Source organism: Epinephelus moara, chromosome 22 (genome assembly GCF_006386435.1).
Source record: "Epinephelus moara isolate mb chromosome 22, YSFRI_EMoa_1.0, whole genome shotgun sequence".
NCBI classification, from domain to species: Eukaryota; Metazoa; Chordata; class Actinopteri; order Perciformes; family Serranidae; genus Epinephelus; species Epinephelus moara.
In genome coordinates, this window is record NC_065527.1 from 5,760,144 (window position 1) to 5,773,873 (window position 13,730).

The 13,730-nt window shown below is 43.1% G+C and overlaps 1 protein-coding gene across 2 annotated transcripts in view; it reads right to left on the minus strand.

Moving 5' to 3' along the window:
- Window positions 1-4,929: 4,929 nt before the first annotated feature.
- Window positions 4,930-13,730, minus strand: part of trappc9 (trafficking protein particle complex subunit 9) — a 318,188-nt gene continuing 309,387 nt past the window's right edge. For both annotated transcript variants that reach the window (XM_050034614.1, XM_050034613.1), the window contains 2 exons: window positions 11,416-11,639; window positions 4,930-7,701 (listed from right to left, as the gene is read on the minus strand). In XM_050034614.1, coding sequence (XP_049890571.1) covers window positions 7,522-7,701; window positions 11,416-11,639 — 404 coding nt within the window. In that variant the 3' untranslated portion in view covers window positions 4,930-7,521. The remainder of the gene's footprint in view (window positions 7,702-11,415; window positions 11,640-13,730) is intronic.

The following is a 13,730-nucleotide window of genomic DNA, read 5'->3' on the forward strand; positions in this document are numbered from 1 at the left end:
GAGGACTCTAAAACTTCACCTGAGCCTCCCTCGGCATATGGGTGAGTAGATAATGGCTGAATTTTCATTTTTGGGTGCACTATCCCTTTAAGAGACTTTCACATATTATTCTACGGCATAAATAACGTTCCTCTTCTGAGAAATCATCATCCCTGAAGCCTTCTATACTTCCATGCATTTACTTTACCATGCAGCAACACATTCTCACTCCGACCTCGTCACACATCAACATTCGGTCATGGACTGTGACGTGCAAGGTACCCTGGGTGTGTTGATTGTTGACGTTCTAGGACGCTGCGTCAAGTTCTGCCTGTTACATGCATTGTCTTCTTTCAAAATACACTTCTGTTTTCACATTTGTCGTTTACATACAGTCTAAATCAACGCACTACATTGGTACAACACCACAAACTGACTTTTTTTTTTTTTCCTTTAACAACAAAAATACGTGGCTAGATTTAGGAAAAAAGAACAGGATTTGGTTTTAGAATCTTACAGGACGTGAACACTGCTCTCTCAGGTGAAAGTTGGTGTTTGTTGGACCCATCCACCACCTGTCCTGTGCACCCCAGTTGGACTTTCATCGCTTTAACTCTCGTCCATCTCCCGCAGTGTTTCCCCCTGATGCTGCCGGGCTCTGTAAAACTATAACGGCAACCGACTGCGTATCATGCTGATGTTAAAGGACGCCTTTTTTTGTTGGTTTCTGACGCAACAAGTCACTGCCCAAGCACCCGATTTTGATGACTTCGAAGTGAGACCAGGCTCCATGCAGGGAAGGTCTAATGAAAATAGAAAAAATGAAGAAATACTTTCCAGTTGCACTATGTGAAGTGTAGGATCCAGAATTTTGGGTGTCAAACCTGCGTCCGTGGTCCCACCTACTTGTTGACTGTAAACTCATTATCTGCACAGTAATCAATAACTAAAGGTAAAGGTAAAGCAGTTTTTCAAAATGGAAAGAACACGTTTGTGTAGATACAGTAACTAAGTGAACATACATACAGTACTTTCTCCTTCAGCCCGTCTGTTGGTGGACACAGCAAGCAGTGGGAGGAAACTGTAAACTGCGTTACAGCATTTGTGATGTTTGCAATTTTCACCCCCTATCTCTTGAAAGGCGCTATAAAAACATTGGTGAATCCCTGAAGAGCGCACTCACTTCTTTTGCTGGAGAGGATGGTTTTGTTTTTCTACTCTGGAGTTCCATTTCTTTCCTTCCCCTGCTCAGAGACGCGTCCATGCCAGATCCCTGAATTTAATTAGACTGAATAAGTGAATCTATGCTTCGATAAGTGGGGATAGGACACTTCTAATTACAGCCCTGCTTTGTAATTTAGGTTTATAAGATGGAGTTGCTTTACTGAAGAAGAGTCAGTAAACAATATGCAGGAGATATAATTTGCATACATACAGACTGCAGTGTACTGTGTTGGCCTGTACTGACAGCAGCCCAGGGTCCACACGCTCACATCCGAATATCCACTTCTATTGTTGAACGCAGAAGTCTACCCACTCAGAGCTGCTTTTAATTTTTAGCAAATTGACACTACACCCACACTCACACACATGCACTCTATTCTTAATCAAATAAATAAATAAATAGATAAACAAATTAATAAGCGTGGAGGGCACGACTTTGGGATTGTTTGCGTTGTATGCATAACTGATGAACTCTGCAGATTCACTGATGTATTATTCACGTGTGTAAACGAACACATTTACTACGAGCGGAAAAGCTGTCTGTCGCTCAACTTCCAATGTGACCTTCATGGGGAAACATCACTAGATAGAGTCAGGGAAAAAAACAGCTTGTCATTTCTCATGCGCTCACCAGGATCAAACATGCTTCACATATCAGCGATTCCACACATAAAACAGAGAGTTACACAAAAAGAAAAGCATCTATACTATTACTTTACATAAATAAAACTCAGCCCTGCTGTACAGTGGTCGGGCCGTGTGGATTATATCCCATCCTTTGACACACTCAAGCTCTTATTTCACACAAAGCCCCATTATAATAGTGTTTTCTCCTGATAAGCCTTCTTCCAAATACACACAATGGACTTCTCCGTCTCACACCAAGACACTTCTCAACAAGGCTAATCTTCCTTGATCATCTTATCACCCGGTTCACATTTGGTGAAAGGATGGGACAAGGCCTGCAGTGGGTTTACTATATTAGCTGCTGCTGGGACCAGGCGTAACTTAAAAGGTTGGTACAGTCAGTATGTTAGTGGAAGACGGATTCCCAGATGGATAATGTGTGACACTCTCAGTAAATCAGTGGTGCTGCTGGTAGACTAGCTAAATCTATGCTCTTATATCTATTTTTTAAGTGCTGGTGGTGCTGTTTGTTGTTGCTGTCGGACGGCGGTGGCGTGCAGCAGTGATGAAATCAGCTCACCAGTCTGTAACCTCTCCTCCTGCTGACTTCTAACTAGCTAGCTGCTCGCTAGCCAGGTTGAGGTTTTCAAATGTAAACAATGTCTCACTCTGAGGTCGTCAAAATCCAAGCAGGCAGACAGGAGGGTTGGTGGATGGGTCCAACAAACACAGACTTTCACCCAGGAGAGCTGTGTTCACATCCTGTAACATTATAAACCACATGTTTTTGTTGCCTAAACCCAACCACGTGCGTTGGTTGTTGAAGTTAAAAAAAATTGTGGTGTTCTACCAAGGTAGTGCATTTATTTTGAAAGAACACAATGCATGTTACAGGCAGAAGTTGACACTGCGTCCCAGAAGGTCAACAACCAACCAGGGTACCTGCACGTCGTAGCTGGATGTGGAAAGTCCATGAGCAATTGTCGATATGTGACGAGGTCGGAGTGAGAATGTGTTGCAAGGACAAGATAAAGAAGATGGCACCAGCTGAACTAGCATCCTGCCAGCCATTGTACAGGCCTTACAAAATAAACTAAATGACCTTCGTGCTGCATCAGTTTCAAACAGGATATCAGGAACTGTAACATCCTTTGATTCACTGAAACTTGGCGAAATTCTGGGCTGCACCATGAAACCAGGAGGCTCCTTTTCTGTACGTCAGTCTGACAGAGCAGGACTCTGGTGAGAGAAGGAGAGGAGGAGTGTGCTTTTTGGCAGGGGCGTAAATATAGACAGTGCAGGCAGGGCGGTTGCATCGGGGCCCAATACAGAAAGCGGGCTCTCTCACAATGTGCAGGGCAGAAAACAGGGCCTCATTTGTTTTTTTTTACATTTTTACATGTTTTTTTTTTGCGTGACATTAAGTAAAAAATGGTGCCATTTGTTAGACTCTAAGCCTTTGAAAATCAGTTTCATCGTCATAGTTTTGTTCTTTTTTTTTGTAAAACAGTCAGTAGCATTCTATAACAGGTGTAAAATATATGCATATTCTACATAAACTATAAATAAGCTATAAAAAACAATTACATTAAATGAATAATTCCTTATTTTCTTTGGTATTTTTGTCATACACGTATATATGTATGATTATTCCTGGGTAATATGTAGGGCCTATGTTTGTGTTATACAATATCAAGTCTAAATTTGATCACGTGACGAGGCGATAGAATCACACGGTAACTAGTTCAGGTGCATAGATAGTGAGTAGTGTGAACTATGGCCCGTTGTATCCACCTTACACCACTGCTTTATGTTGAATTGACGGTGAATAAGGACCGGTGTGTCAGTGGGAATGTGAGATGCTGTCCTGTTCCTGCTGTGGATCACTGCGATATGGCATTCAGGTGGCTGCAAGGCGGCAGTGCAGTGCTGCACATGTTAAGGAGGAGTGACCCGCCTTATTGTGGTCGGGACGTGTGGACAATCCACAACCAGAAACCCCGGATTCCTAGCCTGGAAATCCAGACTCAAATCTAGAAAGATTTTGAGTCTGGCCCTCACCGATACACCCTTCCTACCCAAGGGGCGGCACTAACTGAGACATATTAAATGCCGCCGCATGCAATTGGATAGCACGATAGCCAATCAGAGCAAAAAACAAGGTGACGTATTCATTGCACTAAGCCCCATTTGTTTGCCGACCAGTGGGGCTAACTGATATATTATGCTTTTGCTGTATCCCGTCGGCAAAACGCCAAAAACGTCCTGCTTGGAAACGAAGGCTTCTAGGGCAGTCTTCTGTTCCACTCTCAAGGAAAAATTTAAGTGTAGTTGGCTTAGCGTTTCTTCCAAAGCTAAAGTGAATGGATGCGGTCCTTCAGCAGCTGCTGTCTTGGCTCCTTACTTTTCGACTCCTGTGGTGCAGTGCTGTCCTCATCATGTTACACCTGCCCACAGCCTGCCTCTGTAAGATAGACTGATCTGATTGGTCCGATAGGCGATTCACCAGGCTCTGCTCATCGGGACTGGATCCCCGTGCAGAGCAAATTCGAATATACTAGGGGTGGGGCATCTGCATTTCCAGGTTACCGGATCCAGAACTATCTGGAAACACGGTCACTTAGAACTCAACGCAGCTGACGATGTAAGTTGCAAGAAAGGACTACAGTGCCCAAGTTAAGGGGCTGGTGGATCACAGCTTACTGGAGTTGTACCTTTTATAACAACTGATTGATTGATTGATTTTACTGTGATCATATTTAATGTGCTGATGTTTGAAAATGTCATAAAAAGCACAACTGAAAGTGTTTGAGGTGAACACTGTGGTGTACGGTCTCACTGGACACCAGCACGTTGTTCAGTCCCCCTTCCCTGTATAAATAAATGTTAAAAAGCATTATTAGTCAGCAATGTTTTCCCCGGTAATCACTGTTTATGGATTTTGGTGTAAGTGAATGTCAGACTTGAGATTCCCAAAATGCTGAGGTGATAAAGGTCATCTCAGCAGGCAGAAAATGAAGATCAACACAGAGCTATAATGGCTGCGGCAGACAAATGCAAAGCGTTGCAATAATGTCAAAACAAACAAAGGCTGCTTCTTTTAACATTTATTTACAACAATTATAAGTCACACATAATGATAGGCTAATCTAAGACACTCAGATTCATCAGTAATTCAGTGAGGTGGCACAGAGGCAAGAGAGAATACAGTGCATACAGCAGTAGAAATAAATATATTTTATGTGTACATAACGGGCTATAGATTCTGGCTAATCACATTTTCCAGTGTTGGTTCACAGCATCTCTTCTTCAGTGACTGCTCTGAGGTCCTCTGCCCTGTAACACTAATTCTTCTCATTTTCTTTCTTTTCATTTGTTTCCTAATTACAAATACGAGGTAACAAAAGACTCCACTGAATGAATGGCACGGTGATTCAAAAATCAAATTGCTAAAGGTAAGAAAAAGTGTGACCGTGATGCTCTGCTGCACCAGGAGGCAGATGTTTAGTTATTCTTGCAAAATAACTGGTGCTGGAAGATTAGTAAAATAGTAAATGACATAGTGCGTTTCATGACCTGGATACCATCTGTTGAGTCTAGCAGCGCAAACCGGAAAAAAAGTTTACACAGTTAATTTAAGGAAATGCAAATTAAGCATCCATCTGAACGAATCACACTGCATCTCCTTTGAGGAGCAGTTCATACTCTGGCAGAGCAGGGTTATACAGAGCTGGATGATGCGTCACAGCTAATAAGAGCTCAGAATACATTTTGGACTGTCCGCCTTAGTGCCCTCAAAGATCAGCGTTGTCAGTGCAGTCTGCTGTTGGACAGTGGTGTGAATTCATGTGTCACAGTCAGGCCTAGTCCACACGTACAGGGGTGTATTTGAAAGTGTAGCATGTTTATGTGTTTTGGCCTTTCGTCCTCACTCAAACTACATTTTACGTCACTGAAAACAGACCTTTTGTAAAACTCCATCTGGAGTAAAGAACTTCACTTTCAGTGTTGACGTGTTGACAGAAGAGTTTTGGGCTTGTAACATCAGAGTGTGCACCGTTATCTCCTTTGTGAGGCGTCACAAATGAGCCGACATTTCATGCAATGGCAGATGTGACTTAAACAGTGCTGGCTCCAACCCTGCTAACAGGACTTTTTACGTGTTCGTAAAAATCATTTTACTCTTCCACTATATTGAGGAAGAGAGTCAAAAAGGGAGTCAGAAAGGGCCAGTTGAGGTGGTTCGGGCATCTGATCAGGATCCTCCTGGGCACCCCCTGTTCTAGGCATGTCCCACTGGTAGGAGGCCTCGGGGCAGACCCAGAGCACGCTAGAGGGATTATATATCTCATCTGGCCTGGGAACACCTTGGGGTCCCCAAGGAGGAGCTGGAAAGCGTCGCTGGGTAGAGGGGTGTCTGGGGTGCTTTGCTTTGCCTGCCACCCCTGCAACCTGGCCCCAGATAAGCAGATGAAAATGGATGGATGGATATCGACAAACAGAGGAGTCAGAATGAGCTACGGAGGTCATTACTTCAGGTAGCCTTCCGGTAAAACATTGCCCAAGGAATGAATCCTAAACCCAGAATTAAGTTAGCATTTTTGCACTCCTGGTTCCCTCGTCTGGAAGTCAATGGGTTTTTGGTAAATGCTTTAAATGAGGTCGGTGGTTAGCACAAGCCTAAAAGACTTTCACGTTTTTGTTCTACTTTAAAAAACACATCAGGAAATACTCCACCAGTGAATTTTGAAGCTGTTACACGTCTTTAAAAAAGTGGCTGCTAATAAGTCATGAGACCACAGTACGTCATCATGCCAACCACGGCTTTACAGCCTCATTTTGGTACGTATGTTAAATCATGTGACTTTTGGCTATTGCATTTAGGCTTCAAAAATCATAAGTGGGGTTGATTTTTGAAGATTATTTTGCTGATCAAATCGTGTAAGTACCACAAATGTTTGTTTCTCCACAGAGCTTATTTTCTTCAGTAATCCAAAATCCGATGGAATAATTCCATTGGCTTTTTGACGAGGGAACCAGGGCGACGCTAACTTCCATGTCGGCCTAAAGAAAAACATCATCCCTGAAGCATGTTAATGCTTTTATTTAGGCTTCTGAATGGTCTACATCTTCTTCTTTGCTGGCTTTAGGGTTACAGTTATATCGCTGCCTGTTGGTTTTGCGTTGCTCCTGACGGTGCTTCAGTTGTGTTTTTGCGTTTCCACTTGGATGGAGATGTTTTTTATAACAGTGTGTTTGGATGGGATTTTTTTTTTTTAGAACAAAGGTGGACTAGGCCTTAGACTCAATGCCAAAGCACAAGGAAAATGAACTTCGTCTCCACAAGTGAGACCACTGATTGCACTCATTTTGCTGAAATGACGTGATGGAGGTCCAAGCCTTTCAGATGCATTCAGAAAGACAGAGAAGTGGGCTGTTTTTAATCAGCCCAGCCACTTGTACAGATGTCAGCTCTATCATTAGCTAGATGGTAACTAACGCACTGACCATGTGCAGGAGTGTGTCTGTGTGAGTTTGAGCCCTTGCACTCTGCAGTACACATGCTGTAACCTTTAACAAAATGTTATTTACATGTGATTCAATCCATAAGAATAATGTATTTACAGAGAACATCAACAACAAAACTCTCCATCTTTCATTCGGTGCTAAAATGAGGAGGCCACTGCGCCCTCAGGCCCCGGCTTGTAGCGGAGCGTCCAGGGCTCTGATGTGGACACTGGGCAGAGTGAACCAGGCTAAAGGAAGCTCTCGTCCAGCACTGTCATCCTGGAACTTGATGTTAAGGTAGAAGTCTCCAGTGTAGAGGAAGAGCAGGGCGCCCACACAGACGGAGTTTTCTTTGGGTTTAACCTGGTGGTGGCAAAGACAGACAGCAGTGAGAATCATTAGCAGCCACCTTTCAGTAGATTTATAATGAACCTGGCACAATGTCAGCCAAAAAGAAGTCAGTAGGGGAGTGGGTTTGAAGCTGACTGTGGCTTTGATGAAAAGGTACCAACAAGTGCAGCGTTTCCCCGTTCAGTTGAGAACAATTCCCAAAGTGAAGTTGTTTTGCACATTCAGGAATATGGGGAATTCATTCATGCTTTCATCTGCTTTTTTTTTTACTGTAAGCTCTTTGTTCTGGCATCAACCACGCCGCTTTTAATCGCCTCCAGCTTTTTCATTCAGGAGTGAGAATGTGTTACAGACAAAGGCTCCCTTCAGGATCCCCTCTCCGACAACGCTGTCTTTAATCTACAGACTTCAGCCGTGACCTTTACAGTCTCGTACCTTTGTTTTTGTGGTTTTAGACAATTCTGCTAAACATGTTCTGGTATAGATATCTGAATGTTCTTCCTGCCTGCTTGACAGTCACTGGTTTCATTTCAAGTCACGGTTTACAGTGACTTGAAACATGCCTGCGTTATGTAATCCGTCAAAGCAAAAGTCATGTCTGCCTCTGCTGTTCCCTGAGGTACAGTAATGTGCATGCTATAGCCTGTACCGCAATGAAACACAGAGTTATTACAATTTTGACAAAACTAAAAGCAGCCATGGTTACATAACTGAAGCGAATCATAAATCTCAGCAAGTGCACAGAGAGACAGGGAAAACAATATAAAACATGATGATATGCTTCAATGTGTACCATCTTGTTCTTTTATTTTTTTGTTATGCTTTTAGAACATGGTGCTTCAAATTCTCAGATGTGCACGGAGCATGGTGATCAGCAATGCCACGTATATATGATTTGGTTTAAAAATGATCTTCCTCCTCCTCCTATTGCCTCTAATGGTATTTGCTAGACTCTACTGCAGATGTTGAAAAAAATATAACCAATCAGAACAGAGGAGTCTCTAACGCAGCTGTCAATCATGTCACTGCTCGTGAATTGTGATCAAACTGTCAAATATAAATCAAGATTCTGTAACTGCATTTCCATTTGTCCTCTCAGATGTTTTCAGAAACATATTTTAGTGACTGTTCAGCTGTAAAATAAGGCTGCTGTCAGACCTAGAGTCGTCTCCTTTGGTTTGAATCAGGGACTAATTTTGTTCCAAAGTTGTATAGTTGCCTAGAGTTGGTTCGTGTTCTCACGGCAGCATTTACAAGCGGACCAGATCAAATGCCTTGTGTGAGAAAGCTGCTCTTGATTGGTCAGAATTTCCATGTGGGAAAAATCCAGGAAGTAAAGCAAACGTTGAAGAAGAGTACACTTGCAAGATAAATGTGACACTTTCTAATGTCACAATGGAGGGACAACTACGCAGGTTGATTTTAGCGCTGCTCATCGTGGACTATATTGCTGTCATTGTTCATTTTAGTCAAACCATACAGTTTGAAAACGAGGCGCGGCTCCAACTAGAAAACAATGTTTTGATGCATTGGATGTGCTGAATGTGCATATTAAGGCAGTACAGGAGGAGGTGCACATTAATAATCCTCCAGGACTGTAACATGCTCATGTTTAACCCAAACAATGTGTCATGTGACTGCAGTTGCTTTACATCCAGGTCGGAACACCTTCTCACCACAAAGGTCTTGGACCAGTTGTTTTGGTGCTCAAAAAAATGAACCGCACTTAGGGGGCAAATGATCTAGAGTTTGATTAAAACGCACCAAACAGGGCAGGTGTGAAAGCACCCTAATAAAGTTTGTGACCCAGCCGTTAACAGCTGAGCCGAAAACTAAGGGTGGCCCATTGGCCGGAGAAAACTCTCATTTTACAGCTAAACAGTACACTAAAATATATTTCTAAAAACAACTGAGGCAAGAAATAGAATCTTTGATCAGTGCTGCCTAGTTTGTAGTGTTTTCACAACACTGAAATTTGTAACTTTGATACAACACCTTGAAAAATACCAATATTTGACACCATTTTTGATACCACTGGGAAAAATTCACCTTTTTCAGATAAAGATACATATAACAAGGCTATGACAACTTTTCTTTCCTTGGTTGGTGAGAAAGCACAGCTAGTATCAGTGTAACGATACTGTGGAAAACAAATATTGAAACGGTTTCAAATATTCAGTATCAATGAATTGATATTTTTGACAGCATGACTTGTTTGACAGTTTGACCACAGTTAACGAGAAGTGATTGACACGATCGACAGCTGTGTTAGAAACTCCTGCGGTGTGATTGGCTGTTTTCATTTACGTGTGGCAATGCCATTTGTAGCATCATGAGGAAGGAAGGAGCAAATCTTTTTTCCACAGATTATCTGTCTCATGTACGACTGTGTGGATGTAGTGACAGTTTCAGCAAATATGACTTTTTTTTTTATAAGTTACCAACCACAGCTTTAATGCACTGTTTTATTGTGGTTACATTGCGGCAATGCTTGTCTTTAATTTTCCCCTATTTAGCATGTTGATATCTGCTCATCTTATCTTCTTACTATATAATGACGAAAACTCTGTCTGTGTGTCTGTTCCACGTTTTTCTCCTCACTGACTTGGTCAATCCATGTGAAATTTGGCACAGTGGTAGAGGGTCATGGGAGGATGCCAATGAAGCAATATTACATCAATTGGCCAAAGGGGGGCGCTATAGCAACCAACTGAAATTGCAAACTTTGAATGGGCATATCTCATGCCCCGTATGTCGTAGAGACATGAAACTTTGCACAGAGATGCCTCTCCTCATGAGGAACACATTTGCCTCAAGAACCCATAACTTCCGCTTATATAGATTTTCCGCCATTTTGAATTTTTTGAAAAACACTTCAAATGGATCTCTTCCTAGGAAGTTTGAGCGATCTGCATGAAACTGGGTGAACATAATCTAGGGACCAATATCTAAAGTTCCCTCTTGGCAAAAGTTGGAAAACTTACTAAAACTGAGCTTCTATAAGGCAATGAATATTGCGGAGGGCGTGGCTCATCACATAAAGGTGTATAACATCTCAAGGGTTTCACCCATCACCACGCAACTTTGTAGGCATATGACCACACATAATCTGAGGGGACCCCTCCATTATTGACCCCATCAAACAAAATGGGGGCGCTAGAGAGCTCATTTCTTATCTAGGCCTAACCGCCATATGGATTTTTACTAAACTTGGTAGATATGTAGAACAGGACGCCTCAAGGTGACTGGAGAAATTTAACTCTAATTGGCAACTGGGTGGCGCTATAACAACAGAAAAATGCTTCAAAATGGCTAAAATGCGACCGATCGCTGTGGCTGAATTCTAATTTTTGGTATGACTAAGTCATGGTATGGTATGCTGTACATAATCACAGAAACTGTCAGTGTGTCATTCTGTCAGTCCCACGTTTTTCTACTCACTGACGTGGTCAATCTATGTGAAACTGCACATAGGCATTGAGGATTGGCATAGGTAGAAGGTGACAAAGCTACCAATGGGTATGGACTAGTAAATGTAATAATAAGCAGATATCAACAACTATAATTCCTCTTGTGGGCGCCCACTAGTGGAGGCCGGTGTACAAACAGATAATAAATGTGAATATAGTAAAACACAGAAGTTATAACTGTTGCCGTATACAAAACATTTGTAAACATTTAAAACAGCACTATGACATCAGTGTTATTACCCAAGCCACTACTGACCGTGTCGATGTAGAAGGTGTTGGAGCCGATGAAGGTGACCGCGTCCTCCAGATCGTAGTTCTGGACTCCGTTCTGGTAGTCCTGGTAGGGCACCACAGTCAGAGCCAGGGGGCCCACTGAGTTCTTGCTCAGATTGGTCAGTTTTACCTCCAGGGTCACAGCGTCACCTGCTTTACAGTCGGCAATGACATCGCAGTCACATGGCTTCCCATTCACCAACACATCTGGAAACAGACAAGAAAAGGCGAGGGGATTAGAGGGCCCGGAGGGGACGCTTCTTTTGTCTCACATTCTGTACAGAACTGGGACTCTGAAGAATTTGGCAGAAGCGAGAATTAAGACCTTTCAAACCAACATTTAAATCTGGTGCAGGGCCATTCACAGGGTTCTCATCCAATCTCCATTTCATTTGTATTCATCAAAACCCGAGCCGACCATTAATGGCCTATCATAGTGCTTCTGGTGGAGGATCAATAGGCTTTGTTTGTCCTAAAATACATTTTATTGACATCAGTGGAGAGTGCTGGAGCTGTGGGTATTAAACTGAATTCCCTCCTGTTAATCTCATGCATGACTAATTCCTGTTAAGAAAGGACGAACGAGATTGTTGGAACACTCTGAACGTGCCACACACACATGCACAAAGTACATTTCCCTCTTTTCACACAGCTATACCTCTCTCTCTCTCTCCTGCCGTAACCAACCAAGAAACTGACTGAGTTCAATTCAATTCGGCTAATGTGTGGCCAGTCACTGCTGATGTGGCCTCTATTTGGCTAAGGTGCAGAGGGAGACACAATGATTTGTTTTGAACAACGAGCTCAGTGAACTCCAGAGCGCCCCTGGCGGGGCTGAAGAGAAGACTGACTCCAAACGTGGGGGATGAAGGGGCACCCAGAGAGATCACCCGAGTAATGACGAGAATAACGCCGGCCTACACACACAAACACACACGCACAAACTGCTTGTCATACGCTTTCTAGTGTCACGCCCGGAGCTGTGATAAACACTGTGAGTCAGAGCGGCTGAGCCTGTGTGACAGCCTGATGAAAGAGCTGAGCTGCGTTTCGGTGCCGCTGGTGTGCCGATCTGTTGCGTACAGCGAGGGGTGGGAGGGGGGTCGAGGGGGGAGTATGAAGATAGACAGACCATCCAGCAGGAGGGGTGGGGGCAAGGGTGTGTGTGGGCGACTGAGGCCGTGCTGTCACAGTCAGTGAGAGAGCCCCGGGGAGGCTGGAGCTACAGGAGGGTGACATTCAGCTCCACGTCTGTATTAAAAACACACTTCACTCAACAGAGACAAGCAGCAGCACTCACTCACTCACCCAGACGCTCACAGGAGGCCTTTCGCTTTTTTTTTTTTTTTTTTAAGGAAAACATGTCTCTGTAGATTTGGAATGATCTTTTAGTTTGCTGATACTGGCCTTTATCAAGAAGCTCTTCACTACTCAAGTAAATATAGTATGAATGTAGTAAATGTTTTTCTCCTCTGTTTATATCCTGTGCATTATTTATTATTAGGCATACACTGATATATCAGCCAGTATCAGTATTGTCTGATATTGGCCTTATTGACTGCGATCAGCACATGAGATGACCTTATGTTATTTTGTTTTTTTTTGTATCACATCAAATTTGTGCAGACAAAAAAAAAAGAAGAAAAAAGCAGTTCTCGAGACCTACAGCATCCCGTCTTTGTGAGGACATAAAAAATGTGTTTGGGACGAACTGACATCTTTCCCGGAATGTCTCCGGGACAAAAAGATGCAGTAAATTATCTATGAATGCGTCAGGGTCATAATTTTTTCTTGTACAATGTTACATTCACTCATCATTTGACAAAGGGGTTGCAGGGGTGCTGGAGCCTATCCCAGCTGACATTGGGCGAGAGGCAGGGTTCATCCTGGACAGGTCACCAGACTATCAAAGGGCTGACACATAGAGACTAGTCTCGCTCACCAGGCCTTTCTCAAGAAAAGAAAGGTCTGGCTGGGCCGACTCTCACTTTAAGATTGGAGAAAAAAACGCCCCTGCTGCTTGTATTTCTTTCAACCAATCACAATCGTTCTGGGCGGTGCCACAGCAACGGTGCGCTTGCAAAAATACTGCCGGGGGGAAACAGGTTTTGGTGTAGACTCACAAGTCAGTCTTCAGACGCTTTGCTTAACTAAAGACTGATGACTTTCTCCCTGATTTTGTGTTTAGATGGGCGGATACAATTTCAGAGTTTAAAAAACTCCCTACGTTCCTGCGGTCCTTCGGTGGCTCGCTGAACTCTTGTGCTTGTAAACATAGTCCCACTAGAAACACGTGTA